Genomic DNA, 14,407 nt, shown 5'->3' on the forward strand with positions numbered 1-14,407 from the left:
CCAAATTCTTTACAGTAAAGACATATTCTTTTGTAAGCAGGAGATTTGATTTATCTTATTTTTTTAATGTTTATTTATTTTTGAGAGAGAGAGAGAGAGAGGCAGAGCATGAGCAGGGGAGGGGCACAGAGAGAGACAGAATCGGAAGCAGGCTCCAGGCTCCGAGCCATCAGCACAGAGCACGACGTGGGGCTCGAACTCACAAACCGTGAGATCATGACCTGAGCAGAAGTCTGATGCTCAACCGACTGAGGCACCCAGGCGCCCCAGAAGTTTTATTTTTAAAAAAGGAAAATGCATAGAGATGAATACAGGCTGAAGCCCAGCCCCCTTACACGGGAGTTACTGCTCTTTGCCATCCAGCGCCCCGCTATCCCTTTCTGATTTTCCTATCACCTTTCCCCACTGTGTCCCCGAATACGAGCACAGGACACGCTCATTTGCTGCGTGACTCTGAGCAGATGGCTCAGGGCCGCTTCCCCTTCTGTGCACTGGGAGCAGAGGCCCTGCCCTGGCTGCTTCCTGGGCTCTGGTGAGGGGCTGGAATGGGGTCCCTCCTGTTGGTATTTGTGGCACCCCGTCCCTGTCCCCGTTCCCGACACAGGAGGCGCTCCGGGCTTGCTGAACGAGTGCCAGAGGAAGGTTTCGCCCCGGGCGTGGGAAGTCCAGGGGTCCAAGGAGACAAGGGGGAAACGGGGTGTCCTTTTACTGCCTCTCCTGCCTCCTGCTCCCTCGGGACACCTCCGCTCCCCGCCTGGAGCCCGGCTGGGGCCCAGGGGCCGGTCACCCCGTCCTCAGGGCCCCCAGCTGCTTCAGCACGAACCCCCACTTCCTCAGCGCCAGCTCGGTGTCCCGTGCGGAGACGTCGCGGTGCCACACGGCGCGCACTGACCGCCCGGTCCAGGGGAACAGCAGCACGCGCACCGCGCGGCCGGTCTGCGCCACCTCGTCAGCGCTCACGGCCTGCAGACGCCGGCAGAGCTCCTGGGGCGGCAGCCCGTCCACTGTCACCATCACCATGTTCGTCTCCACGGCGGCGAGATCCACGGAGCAGATAGGGGACGCCAGCTCCTGGAGCCCTGGGCCCAGGTCCCGTGGTGAGTGGAGCCCGACCCCAGGACCCCACCACCGCCTCCACCGTCCGGCCCTGTCGCCCCGGGAAAGGCAGAGGGCAGCCCGACGGGAGTGGGGCAAAGAGAGACCCTGAATCCTGACACGGACCTCAGAGTCCCACAGACTTGGCTGCACTAGCTGCGTGACCTTGGACGGATCAGTGAACCTTTCTGGGCCTCAGTTTACTCCTCTTTCAAGTGGGGACACGAAGGGGCTGTTTCGAGGACTCAATTAGGAAACGTAAGGCCCAAGTTAGAGGCTCCACTCTGCCGGATCCCGCAGGAAATGAGAATTCCTAACCCCCGCGGAGGGTTTAGTGGTACGGGCCCCGCATCACCGTGGTCTGGGAGACCACCCTCGCCCCCGGGGCCCGACCCGTCATGGCTCAGTGGCTTAACCCTCGTGTTCCAGAATCAGAAGGATGTGGCCCTGCTGGGGTTTTGGGTCCCGCTGCAGGGGACCCCCAAGGCACTCTTCCGGGAGCAAAAGGAGGTGAGGGAGGGGGCATGAGGTCCGGGCACCTTGGGCAAATCTCCGAGCGTTCTGGTGGTCCCTCAGCAGCACCTCCTCCACGTCTGCCAGCCCTACCAGGGCAGCTGCGGCCAGCACCCCCGCCTGGCGCATCCCCCCGCCCAGGGCTTTCCGGAGGCGCCAGGCTCCTTCGATGAAGTCCTTGGGCCCCCCAACCAGGGCTCCCACCGGTGCGCCCAGGCCCTGGGAGGAAGAGAGGAGAGAGTCCCGCGTGCCTGCGCCCCCAGGTGTGCATCTCTGTCCTCTCACCCCGGGGGGAGGGGGATGTGAAGGGGACAGGGAAGGGCAGACACCGTGGCCCCATCTGGGGTTGGGGCTCGAGGGGCCCGGGGCCAGCAGCGGCCCTCATAGGAGCTCAGGCACCCGGCTCCGACTCCTCTTGTGGGCACCCCCATCACCCTGTGTCTGGGAGGCAGCCGGTGGCTTCCCCACCTTGGAGAAACAGAGGGACACAGAGTCACAGTGCTCCACGATGCGGGCGGGGGGTACGCGCAGAGCCACCGCAGCGTTCATCAGCCGGGCCCCGTCCAGGTGGACCCGGACCCCGCAGCTCTGGGCCAGGAGGCGCACCTGGGGGCCAAGTGCAGGCCACAGTCAGAGGGGCTGGGCTTGGGGCAGGAGCCGAGGGAGGATGGGTCTCCAGAAGGTCACGGGGTTTGGTTCCTGGAGGAGCCACGGTGGGGGTGGGAGGTGGGGGGTACGGAGTGAAGAGAGCTGGGTTGGTGACCAGCTTGGCCGCCTGGGACCTGAGCAGGCACATCTTCTGCCTGGACCTGGGTGCCGTCCTCTAGGAAAGGGGGTTGACGGTGAGCGTTTCATCTCACGCCTACGGTGGCTGTGGCCAGAGCGGTAGATGCCCCTCCTACCCAGGCCGCACCCCTGCTCCGTGAAGGAGATGCTCTCAGCCCTTCTCAGCCCTTCTCACAGGCAAAGGGCAGGTCCGGAGACTTAGCACTCAGGTTCTCACACCAGGGAGTGGGACGGTTCCTGCACAAGCTGGTGCTACTCTGGGCTCCCTGGGAGGGAGGGGTGGGGGACGGGTCTCTGTTCTGGGGCCTAAAGTGGGGCAATGGTGCCCTTCACATCTGCAGCCTGGGACCACATGTCCTCCCACAACACTTCTGGCTGCGATGGGCACCCACGGCCCGTGTCAGAGACCTAATCCCCGGAGAGGGGCCCCATGGGACAGGAAGCCAGGAGCTGGCTGGTGGGGTGGGGGGCACAGAAGTGGGGTAGGGCCTACCTGGCGTAGGTAGTCGATGGGGAGAACCCGGCCCCCCGAGCTGCTGTGGGTGTTTTCCAGGCAGATGAGCTCACAGACCGGGTGGTAGGGGCTCCCCAGGCCCCGTGTGACCATCCTCTCCAGCTCAGCCAGGTCCAGGGTCCCATGGGGCAGGTCTGGGAGGGGGTGGGAGTGCACCCCAGCAATCTGCAGGTATTGGGGTGGGGATTCAGGATCAGGTCCAGGGGCTCAGGGTCACCTCCTACCTCTGTCCTGTCTGCTTGTCCCCAGTTCTGGACCCTGGAGCCTTGCCCCTGTGCTGCAGCCCGAGGGTTAGCGCGCTCCCCCCACCCCCCGCCCCAGCAATCAAGGGCCGTGTGCTCTGGGTACCCACTAGGGGGCAGCAGGACACCAAGCACAGCCGGTGTCCCTGTGGCGGCCGGAGCCGCGGCTGCCCCCACGTGGTCAGTCTGGGGATGGCTCTCCTTCCCGCCTCCTTAGAGACGCCACCACCCGGCCATTTCTTCCCTCTGCAGGTCCCATCGCGGTGCCTGGAAAGCAGGTTCCCACCAGAAATGCTGAGCAGCTCGTGCTGGCCCCAGGTGAGGGGTGACGGGTCCTTACCTGAGCCACCCCGCCCTGCTCATAGACGTGGAGGTGGCTCTCCTGCCCGAGGAGGAGCTGGGAGCCCCTGCGCTGGCAGTGACACATCACTGAGATAGATGGGGGAGGGCAGTGTCGGCTCCGAGTGCCACGGGGCCCACAGGCAGAGCGTCTCCTGCACTGGAAGCCCACCACGGTGCTGCCCCTTGGGGCTCCGGGCACGAGCCTCAGTCGGGCCCAGCAGGAAACCGAGGGCGCATGCGCACTGGGGAGCCAGAGAGTTTAACAAAGGGACAACTTCTAAAGGTGTGGCAGCATGTAGGGAAGTCAGAAGGGACAGTGCAAGATCCCCCAGGCCTTAAGGGGCAAGAGAAGGCTGTGGTTACCAGAACCTGGAGACAGGGCAGTGTGGAGAGGGCTGGCCCAGGGAGAGCCTCTGGGGAGGGAGCTGGGGGAGGAGCGCAGACACGCTGGCCTCACTCTCCTCCCCCCTCCCCTCCTGCTAGGGGCCCTCCTGACTGAGCCCAACAGAAATCCAGATGGCTCAGGACCCCACTGATGTTGTCCCAGCCCCGCCTCCAGCACCAAGGAGAGAAACACGGAGGGAGGGGCTGGAGGGCAGAGTCACCCGACACCGCTCACCAGAGATAAGGTTGGCCATGGTGTTGGTGGGCACGAACAAGGTCCGATCCACCCCCAGCAGCGTGGCTGCCTTTTCCTGCAGCTCTGAGGAGGAGAGGGATGGGGTGCAAGGAGGATTCATCAACAATGGCAGTCTCCTTGCATCACTCATAACCGTGAGCCCATGTCGTGATGAGGTGAGTGGCCAAGCCAGACAAGAGCCCTGGTCTGCCAGCTGCACAGTCTGTGGTCTTGGTGACCGCATATCTGGGTCCAGAGGCCCCTCACTGAACCCTCTACACCCAGCCTCCTCCTGGGCCACGGTCTCTCCCCCCCCCCCAATTGAAACTGTGGTTTGAACCCCCCTGTCCCATCCAGACCTCACACCTGTCTCACTTCCTTTCCCATCAGCCCCTTGCAGGTGGGGCCCTGCGGTTTCTCTGCTGACTTCCTCTCCCAGAACAGGACAGGAGCTCTCAGAGGGGGGACTCGGGGAGGGGGTGAGCGGGGCTTCTGGCTCCTGCTTTGGAGCCTGCTGTGGCTCCCCTTTGCCTGTGGCATCAAGTCCAAAGTCTTCAGCATGACATTCAAGGGCAGTGGGATTTGCCTTCTGCCTCCACCTCCAGGGACAGGGGTGGCCCCGGCACCCCACACTCCAGCCACATTCCCTTATCCATATCCTAAACACCTTTCTCGCCACCCGGTGAGCTGGCTCCCTTCCTTGCCTGGGGGCTCCACTCACCCTTCAGGAGGCTACTCTGCAAAGTCCCCCTTCCCTGTGAGTTCCACGCCTCCGCTCACCCCCAGTTGTCAAGGCCCTCTCTGTGGACACATGTCAACCCCAGCACTTCCCCCACCCCATGGTGGTATGCCTACTAAGCAGTGGGCTCAGCATTTTTGAAGTTCCAGGCAACAGTAGGTGTCTGCAAAATTCATGATCACCAGACGCCATCTGGCCCCACAGACAGGCCCTGGGGGCTCAAGTGGCAACCTGTAGCTTGTCCCCGGCACCGGAGAGGGTTGTACGCACCCCAGCAATAGCAGTGGTCCGCAACTGTCAACCCAGGGTGGGAGTGCTGTCACTGTGTCACTTGAAAACGCTCCCTAGGGGCCCCTGGGTGGCGCAGTCGGTTGGGCGTCCGACTTCAGCCAGGTCACGATCTCGCGGTCAGTGAGTTCGAGCCCCGCGTCGGGCTCTGGGCTGATGGCTCAGAGCCTGGAGCCTGTTTCCGATTCTGTGTCTCCCTCTCTCTCTGCCCCTCCCCCCGTTCATGCTCTGTCTCTCTCTGTCCCAAAAATAAATAAACGTTGAAAAAAAATTTTGAAAACGCTCCCTAGCTTATTGGAGCCCGCTCCTTGAGAGGTGCAGGCTGCGGAAAACCCCCTTATCTAGAGCGGCTTTCTGTTTATCTTCACGTGGAAAGACAGTGGGTCCAGGACAAGAGCTACAGGTTTTAGAGAAAAGACCTGGGCTCACATACTGCCTTGCCGTTTACTGGGTATGAGACCTTGTGTGCCACACTCGCTGCGATGCTGATCTCAGAGCCCTCCTGTGCAAGGTGAGACCACACCCATCTCTTCCAGCAGTGGCACGACACTTCAGTGTGCACACGCATCACCTGGGCATCCTGTTAGCGTGCCGATTCTGCCTCAGCAGGTGGAAGGGTGGGACCTGGGGCTCTGCATCCCTAACAGACTGAGCAGCTAGGCCCGCAGAGCTTCACGCCCAGCCTGCAGCTGAGCCGCCACCCGCGCTCCCGGGGCCGCCTCTCCCGCCAGCACCACGGACAGCGCCCCGGGGTCTCGGCGACGACCCCAGGCCCCGGCCTGCACACCCGGCTCACCGCGGACGGTGGGGTCCTCGCCGTAGTCGTCGTCCCCCACGACCGCCTCGGCCATGGCGCGCCTCATGGCCGGCCCGGGCTTGGTCACCGTGTCGCTGCGCAGGTCCACCACGTGCACCGGGACCCCCGCCCCGCCCCCAGACCCCCGCGTCCGGAGGGCCCCCTGCCGCTGGACCGCGGCCCGAGCCAGTCCACGAAGCATGGCGGGGGCAGCTCCCGACCCCACCCCGACCCTCCCGGGCGAGCGCTACCCGGAGCGGCGAGGGTCGGCACGGCTTCCCCGACCTCGACCTCGGCCGCTGACCAGGGCCTGCGGGAGCGCCCGCGGCATGCTGGAAGTTGTAGTTCGGACTTCGTCCCGGCGGGCACTGCGCAGGCTCGGGCAGGAGGGTGCCGAGGCACGCTGGGAGTTGTAGTTCGGGCTTCGAGGGTTGGACACGGCGCGAGATGGGCCTGGGGGAGAGGGAGTCACAGACGGGGAAACTGAGCCGTGCACCAGCTAATGCCTACAGTCACATGTGGCGGAGGTGGCCCGGCCGGCTGTCCCCGGAGTCCCCAGGGTCCCGTTCTGAACCACTACTTTCCGTCGCCCCTAAAAAACAGCCTCCCGCCATCTGCTTTTTTCGATATGGATTTTTTTGAGGACCTCCTGCGTGTCAGGCATGGCCTAAATGCCAGGCAGAGGGACAGAGGATGGCACAAGCGGTCTGAGCGTCCCACTTCATGGGGTACAATGGGAGGCAGAATTAGAGGGGTGCTAATTAGAGGAGGAGCCCCCTCCTCCATACCCCCTGCCCTGAAGGGGTGGGCTACCTCCAACTGAGGTACAGTGCAGGGTAATAGTGAAGGGGACCGACTGACTCAGTCCTCACTTACCAGCTGTGCGGCTTTGGACAAGCCTTTCAGCCTCCCCGTGCCTCAGTCTCCTCCACTGCAGAATGGGCTGCTTTGAGGAGTCCCTGACCTAATGTGTTCAGTGCTGACCCTGGTGCCGGGCTGTGGGTAAGTGCTACGTGTGAGTGCTTACTTCTTGCTACTGCTATTATCATTGTTACTGGCCACAGCCCAGGGCCCTGGGGCTTGGTGGTGCTGCTGTGGGGCGCACGGTGACTCAGCCCAGACTGGACCTTCTGCAGCATGACCCTTCCTCACACAGAAGGACAGGCCTCCCTCTGAGTGCCCAGCCCCACTCGGCTGCTCCCCTTCCTGGAGTACGGCCACAGATGTGTGTCCCCCATGGGAGGAAGTTGGTCCCGAAGGGCCCAAGTTCACCAGAAGAGGCACCCTCGGCTCTGGTCAGGGCACCCCTGATCAAAGAGGACACTGACGCCTTCATCGGAGGTCTGCCATGTGCCTGCTCCAAATTGGGTCTGGGGGTGAGGGAGAGTAAGGCCAGGCTGCCTTCGGAGCTCGGGTCCTCAGGGTGGGGACAGGATGCTGCCCAAGAGAGGAGCACTGGGAAGAGGGGGGATGTCAGCACCACCGGGGGCGGGGGGGGGGGGGGGGGTGCTGCAGCAGGCCTGGCTGAGGCATCAGGGTGGGCTTCCCGGAGGAAGCAGTGACTGGGCTGACTTTTGAAGACAGAGCAGGTCGCTAACCAGACAAAGGGAAAACTCGAGGCAAAGGCTTGGGGTAGGTCTCAAAGGAAGGCCAGCCTGGCGGGAGAATCGAGCAGGGGTGGAGAGGCAGCTGTATCCAAGGTCGGGGCAACTTCCCCGGGGCTCTCCCCCTCCCCCCCCAAGCCTAGCGCAGGCATCCTGAAGGGGCAGAAATCTCAAGTCCCCGTGGGATCAGTGGCCGCAAGGACCCCCGTCTAAAGTAAAGGCTCATCGTGCCCTCCCCCACCCCAGTGCCCCTCTGGCCTTGACCCACAATCTGCACTGAGTTCCGGGCCCTTGGAAAACAAGCCCCTTATCTCGGAGTCTGGCTCCAGCCCTTCTGCTGGGAAGTGGGGTGGGGAGCAGAGGCCTCTGTGGGCAGGAAGGGAGGGGTTGGGGCCTCAATGGTGGCTCTCGGGAGAGCAGGGAGTAAGGGGCAAAGAGGTGGGTCCCCAGACAGGCGGCCTCTTCCTGGGGGAAGCTGGGGCCTAACAGGGCTCATCACCCAGTCCAAGCCTCCCCTCCGCCCCCCTCCCGGGGCCAGTCCCGCCAGTTCCCCCACACCTTGGTGGTGGAGGGGGCCGGAGGGGTGGGGGCCTGGAGCCAAGAGGCCCTGGTTTCTGGGACCCTGTCGTGGGGGGAGGCCCTCTGACCAAGGCTGGGTCTTAGGGGGCCTGTCTACGCCCACGTGTGTCTGTGTGTATCTGTGTGCACACACGTATACAGGTATTGGTGTGTCCGTGCGCACGCGTGTGAGCATGTGTTTGCAGGTGCACACGTGTGTGTACACGCACGCGTGAGTGTGTCTGTGTAGGTGTGTGTACGTGCGTGTACAAATGTGCAGGGTGCCTGTGCACGTGTGTGTACACACGCGTGTCTGTGCGCGTGTGCCTGTGTGTGTCCCTGGCTGCGGCTGATATCGGAGTCATCCTGTTGGTAAGCTGGGAACACTTCACAGAAGGCCCGTGAGCACCCCCTCCCCTCGACCCCAGGTCACTGAGCAGACCCCTTAAGTCTTTCCCCTCAGAGGAGAGCCCAGCCCCCTAACCAGCTGCCATCCCTGGAGGTCAAAGGCCTAAGGTCGTGGGATAGTCTCCTGCACACACAGACCCGCCTCACCCCACACATCAGCTGCCTCCTCCCCCAAGGCCACAGCCCTAGGCTAGGCCACCTCCGGGTCTGCCCCGCCCCACAGCCCTGGCTCTGGGTCTAGCCCCTCCCTCTCACCGCAGGGCAGCCAGATGGCAACACCTCTGTTCCCCGAATGCGCTGTGCACCGGCCTCGCTCTCACCCCCAGGTTTTGCACCTGTGTCCTTTCTACCCGGAAACCATCGGCACGTGTCCTTGGTTATCGCCTTCCGAGTCTTTGGGTCTCAGCTGAGAGGTCCCTTCTTCCAGGAAGCCCCTCTGGCCCCAGCGCCAGCAGGGCAGGGAGATGGCCTGCCTTCCGGGGGGGTGTCAGTATCGTCCCTTCCCATCGCCCGCAAGTTATAGGAAAGGGCCGAGATTCCCTCGGCCTTTGGAGTGTCCTGTATGCCCAGGCTGGCCCTGACCCACAGTAATCCCAGCTGAATGAGAGACAAAAGGGGACATACAGATTGACTCCCCCCAACACCCCTTCCCTGGGGAAGCGTGGAGTCCAGGAGCCGTGTCAGGAGCTCTGACCATGGAGGGCCCTGAGTCCCCGTGCAAGAGGAGGCCAGGAATGGCTGAGGAACAGACATTCGTCCTGCCTTGGTCTGTCCACGGAGGACTCTCCAGGGAGGCCCCCAAGATAGCCCCCTCCCTGGCCTTCTGGAGATGTCTACTTGCCACTCCCCCGTGCATTGGGAGGACATTGGGCAGGCTTGCGGGGGGGAGGGGCAAGACATGAGTTCAGAGTGGCTGCTTTAGTGGCACCCCGGGCTCGCTGGCACCCCTCCAGGTGCAGGCTCTGGGGTGTGGGCGCAGCGCACACACACACACACGCACTAGCCGAGTTCAGCGTGCGTATTCCTGTAACGCTGGGCCGCTGGCAGGAAGTGAGTGGCGGGAGGCCGCTGCTGGGAACCAGGGGCTGGCCCCACGGAGATAAAGGGAGGCAGCAGATTGGAACTGGAGATAGCGGCCTTGGGTCCCGGTAAACAGGTTGGGGGAAACGTCCTTCCCATCCCAGCCTCTTGGCCCTGAGCCCGCAGGATCCATAGGGCGCTGGCCTGCGTCCAGGCCCGGCAGCCTGGGAGTCAAGGGAGAGCTGTTTGCACCATAATCTTCCCAGACTGGGTGGGGGTGGGGGCAAAGGAGAGAGGGCTGCCCCCCCCCCCCTCCGTCAAGGCCACACGTGCTGGTGTAGAGAGGGAAGGGGACCGGAGGACCCCTCCGAGCTGCTGCACCTTCCCCACTGCAGAGGGAGATGTCAGAGCACAACAGAGGAGTCACCTTCAGAGCCCTCTCGGCACATGCTTGGGAGACCAAGAGAGAATGGAGGCAGTGAGGGGGGCAGGGGCTGCACCCCCACTGTCCAGCAGGCAGAGGGGAAGCTCACACCTTCACTGGAACTCAATCAGGGGCCGGCTGGGTGGGGTCTGCACGGCCGATGCCCAGGACCTGGCACAGTGGGGGCTCACGTACACGTGTACTTCTAAAAGAGTTACAATGCGGCACCTGGGTGACTCAGTCACTTAAGCGCCTGACTTCGGTTCGGGTCATGATCTCACGGTTCGTGAGTTCGAGCCCCGCGTTGGGCTCTCTGCTGACCGCTCAGAGCCCAGAGCCTGCTTCGGATTCTGTGTCTCCCTCTCTCTCTCTCTCTCTCTGCCCCTCCCCCGCTAGCTCTCTCTCTCTCTCTCTCTCTCAAAAATAAAATAAACTTTAAAAATATGAATTAAAAAAAAAAGAAATAGAACATGACCAGGATTCCAGAAGGTTCCTTGTCACTCACAAACCCTCCCTCTGCCAGCAGTTCCTGTTGCTGTCTGACTTTTATGATCGTTACCTGCCACTCTTCATGGTTTTGCCACCATGGATGGGTCCCTTAGTAACAGCTGACTGCCGCTAGTTTCTGAACTCGCCATGAGTCGAGTCACAGTGCACGCTGGTAGCCTGGCTGCTTTTGGTCAACATTATGCCCGCAACGTTCATCCGTGTTGGAGCTGCGGTTCATTCTTTGCCATGGCTGTAGTTTTTCCACCGTGTGCCTGGACCACAGTTTGTCTCTCGGTTCTGCCTGTTTCGAGACCGCCTTACGGTCAGGTTTGGGTGCCGCTGTGCGCGTGCGCATTCGCATTCATGTTTCCTGGGGCGAGCCCCCCACCCCCACCCGGCCAGACCTGCTGGGGCGGCCTACGCTTCTCTGCGGCTCCAGGGGGCGATGCGGAACCCCCTCCCAGAGTGGCTGAAATGCAGGATCACGCTTCCTGACTTGTGCCATTCCGGCGCAAGCGGGCAGTGGCGTGTTTTGATTCTTATCTACTCTTTCGCCTGCATAATGGAGTTGAACGCCTCTTCTCCACGTGTTAGCTGGTTTGGATTCCTCCTCGGTGCAGAGCCTCAGTCTTTTCTCACCGGTTTGGGTTTGGCACTCACTCACATATGCCGTGTACCAACTCTTCTTGGTTGCACGTCGTGCCAAAAAATAGTTCCTTTTCTGTGGCCTGTCTCTGCACTTCTATGGGATACTTGATGGATTCCAAGTTCCTCTTTTTATGTCCTTGAATTCATTGTGCACCCCGTCCCCCCCTTTATAATTAGTGTCTTGCTTAAGAGCTCCCTTTCCTCAAGGTCGTGATGATATCCTCCTAATTTTCTTCTAAAATTTGGAAGTTCTGCCTTTCCCGTTGAGCCTACACGTGTTGACTATTTCCCTGCAACCGCTCCCTATGCCCGCTGAGGTGGAAAGTGCAAATCCAAGGAAGGACCCCAGACACAGAGGTCATGTTCCCTCCACCAGATCCTCCCTTTGCTGTGCTCCCGGATGGCCGCCATGCCCTGGGCCAGGCCGGCGGGGCTGGTTGCCTCTGTCAGGGTGGCAATGAGGAGGGAGAAGTGGTGGTGGAACCGGGGAAGGTCCTGGTCAGAAGTGCCAGGGAGGCCTCGAGTCAAGCGCCACCATAGTTTGGTCCCTCGAACCTCAGAGTACCTGGTGCTTAATAGGCACTGCCCCATCCCGCCTCCGCCCAGCACAGCCCTCCATCCCTGAGGCCCGGAGTGGGCAGACAGGAAGCCTTTAATGCCTTTCAGGGCCCCTCCCCAGCCTGTGCAAGGCTGGGGGCTCAGCCTTCCAAGATGGGAGGTGTTGTGTCAGGATCCGACCCCTCCCACGGAGGCACCCTCACCTTGGGCCGCAGCGGGCAGGCCCTTGAGGAGCTCCAGGTCCTAAGAGCGTCTCAGGGGGCCCGGAGGGGACAGAGTGAAGACCTGGAAGCTGGGTGGGTGGGGCGGCTGGAATCCTGGGAAATCCTCTGGGACGGTAGCCCCAGGGCTCCCTCTGCTCTGCTGGGAAGCAGCCAGCCTTCCAGGAATCAGCTGGGGGGGTGGGGGCAGGGAGGCCTGTGGGGAGCCAAGCAAGCCCAGGGCTGGGTCCCCACTTCAAGGACCTCCCTGGGGGGGTGGGGGCTGGGGGACGCACGGCAGTGGAGCAGGAGGCGTGGGGACGGCGCCCAAGGGACCTTCTGCAGAGCTCTGAAGATCCCTTGCGTTTCAGGCCCTGCCCGGGGACACTGGACACCGAACACTCCATCCCTGCCTTCCAGGGCCCCCAGCTCAGGCTGCAAGCAAAGCACACCTTGCACCTCCTGCCCTCCCCCCTCCCCCCTTCCTGGGGCCCCTGCGCTGCACTCAGGCTGGGCTCCCGTCAGCTAGAGGCAAGTGTTCGGGGTCTGGCCTTATTTATTGCTGCAGCTTCCTCCTCCTTCCAGTAATCTGTCCTCCGACTCCAGGCTGCTTCTGATCAGGCAGCAGACCTCTGATCCCTGAATCTCCGTTGCTTACCGGCATCGGCCTCTGGCTTCCTGTTACCCGGCCTGGGCTGAGGCTCGAGGTCAGCTTCGTGCAGGCTGGGCCCTCGTCTGTTCCCGGGGGCCTCTGCCCTGGCGGCCGGGGCCCAGCAGGCAGGGAGGACAGAGGGCTCAGACTCCAGGCCTGGGCGCGGCGGCCCGTGTGGAGGTGGGTCCAGTTCCACAGACGCTGACCCCCTGCCAGGTGCGGAGGACTCAAGAATGAGGGCCCCCCAGGCTCCGGGTCCTGCCTGGTGGGAAGCCACGGCTCCCACCATTGCCCCCCAGTTTGTTAGGGTGCCCTTCCCCGAGACCCTCCCCTGCCTCCCATCGCCTGCTTCTGCAGCCGGTGGGGGATAGACGCTGTGTGGGAAGGAAGAGCAAAGAAGGTTCTGGAGGGTGGCCATGGACAGAAGGGGTCCGGGCTTTGGGGTCCACTGCCCTAGAGACTCCCTTTGGCCCTTATCCCTAGGAGGCGAGGATGGGGAAGGGCATCTGTTGTAGAATTCCAGGCTAGCCCACGTCGTCCGCCCGGCCCAGGTGAGCCCCAAATAGCCTAGAGGAGCTGCAGGTCATAAGGGACACGGACGAGAACGGCTGCCCAGCGTCTGCCAGGGTCTGGATCCAGGGACAGACGTCCGGCGCCCTGGGGGCAGGTCCCGCCTCGTTTATGGACAACATTCCTATGTGTTTGACACCTGCCGTGTGCTCCATACAGCGTCTTGGGTTTGCAGCCAGTTACCAGTCACTGAAGAGTGCCCTCTTGTTCCCCAACTTCAGGAAGTTTCTCTGCTTAGGATCCCCAGTCTCTCTGTTATCGTGTTCCTGGTGGGCCTGTTTCTGTCCTCTGTGTCATATACGAGTCGAGTTTCCTTCCCCGCTGGCAGCGCTGAGCACCCCAAGCTTGGCTCCCCAGCTGCTGACCGAATGGCTGGGATCAGGAAGAGCGCGGTCTTCGTAGTGGCAGAGTGGTTTTTGGGGGGAGGTGGTCTTTGGGAAGAAGAAAGGTTGGAACTTGAAGTTGGAGAATGTATCAAAGTAAGGGAGGCACCAGGGAGACCCCATCACAGCTGGGGATCCAAAGAGCCTCCCCCCCCCACCTTGGTCTCCAAAGTGAGCTACACAGGATGATCCCCTGGGGTGGGGAGGAGAATTTTATGCTTAAGTGTTTAAATTTGATCCTTTTAAGATATCTACCTTTGGTGGATATTTTATAATGCAAATAATACAGTCCTACAGTCATGGACACTGGTAATCTTTTTTTATTTAAAAAAAAATTTTTTTTAACGTTTATTTATTTTTGAGACAGAGAGAGACACAGCATGAACGGGGGAGGGGCAGAGAGAGAGGGAGACACAGAATCGGAAGCAGGCTCCAGGCTCTGAGCCATCAGCCCAGAGCTCGACGTGGGGCTCGAACTCGTGGACCGGGAGATCGTGACCTGGCTGAAGTCGGACACTTAACCGACTGCGCCACCCAGGCGCCCCTATGTTTGTTTATTTTTGACAGAGAGAGAGAGAGAGAGAGAGAGAGCGAGCATGAGCGGGGGAGGGGCAGAGAGAGGGGGAGACACAGCATCCGAAGCAGGCTCCAGGCTCCGAGCTGTCAGCACAGAGCCCGACGCGTGGCTCAAACCCACGGACCGCGAGATCGTGACCTGAGCTGAAGTCGGACGCTTAACCAACTGAGCCACCCGGGCGCCCCATGGACTCTGGTAATCTATAAATAACTATACATATACAGCTATGAGCTCCAACATTTTGTATTAGAGGGGGCACGATCCAAACAGAACGAAGGCTTGAAAATCACTGTCTCTTAGATCTTGGAATTTCTCATCCTGCACACCTGCCTAGTGAGTTCAAAGTCCAAGATGGGAGAATGAAAAAAGAGCCCGTACTCAG

At 61.6% G+C, this 14,407-nt stretch overlaps 1 protein-coding gene and 1 long non-coding RNA gene across 2 annotated transcripts; one reads left to right on the forward strand and one right to left on the reverse strand.

Annotated features, from left to right (window-relative positions):
* Positions 1–232: 232 nt before the first annotated feature.
* On the reverse strand, positions 233–6,136 carry LOC121017988 (probable low-specificity L-threonine aldolase 2). The gene is made up of 7 exons (XM_040456557.1): positions 5,935–6,136; positions 4,112–4,195; positions 3,491–3,579; positions 2,888–3,073; positions 2,077–2,214; positions 1,635–1,827; positions 233–1,079 (listed from the first exon to the last, which is right to left on the reverse strand). Exons 1-7 carry the CDS (start codon positions 6,134–6,136, stop codon positions 784–786), a joined length of 1,188 nt encoding a protein of 395 aa, XP_040312491.1. The 3' UTR covers positions 233–783.
* On the forward strand, positions 990–4,117 carry LOC121017989 (uncharacterized). The gene is made up of 3 exons (XR_005784980.1): positions 990–1,097; positions 3,403–3,468; positions 3,976–4,117. It is a non-coding gene; the product is annotated as an uncharacterized LOC121017989 (long non-coding RNA).
* Positions 6,137–14,407: the final 8,271 nt, after the last annotated feature.

Source organism: Herpailurus yagouaroundi, unplaced genomic scaffold (assembly GCF_014898765.1).
Source record: "Herpailurus yagouaroundi ecotype Mexico unplaced genomic scaffold, PumYag 217, whole genome shotgun sequence".
NCBI lineage: Eukaryota > Metazoa > Chordata > Mammalia > Carnivora > Felidae > Herpailurus > Herpailurus yagouaroundi.

Excerpts from the sequence above, each read along its gene's own strand:
- LOC121017988 (XM_040456557.1), bottom strand. The coding sequence starts at position 6,136 with ATGCTTCGTGGACTGGCTCGGGCCGCGGTCCAGCGGCAGGGGGCCCTC. Across the intron at positions 4,196-5,934 it reads CGAGGACCCCACCGTCCGCG|AGCTGCAGGAAAAGGCAGCC; the intron begins GTGAGCCGGGTG and ends TCTCCTCCTCAG. Across the intron at positions 1,828-2,076 it reads TGTCCCTCTGTTTCTCCAAG|GGCCTGGGCGCACCGGTGGG; the intron begins GTGGGGAAGCCA and ends TCTTCCTCCCAG.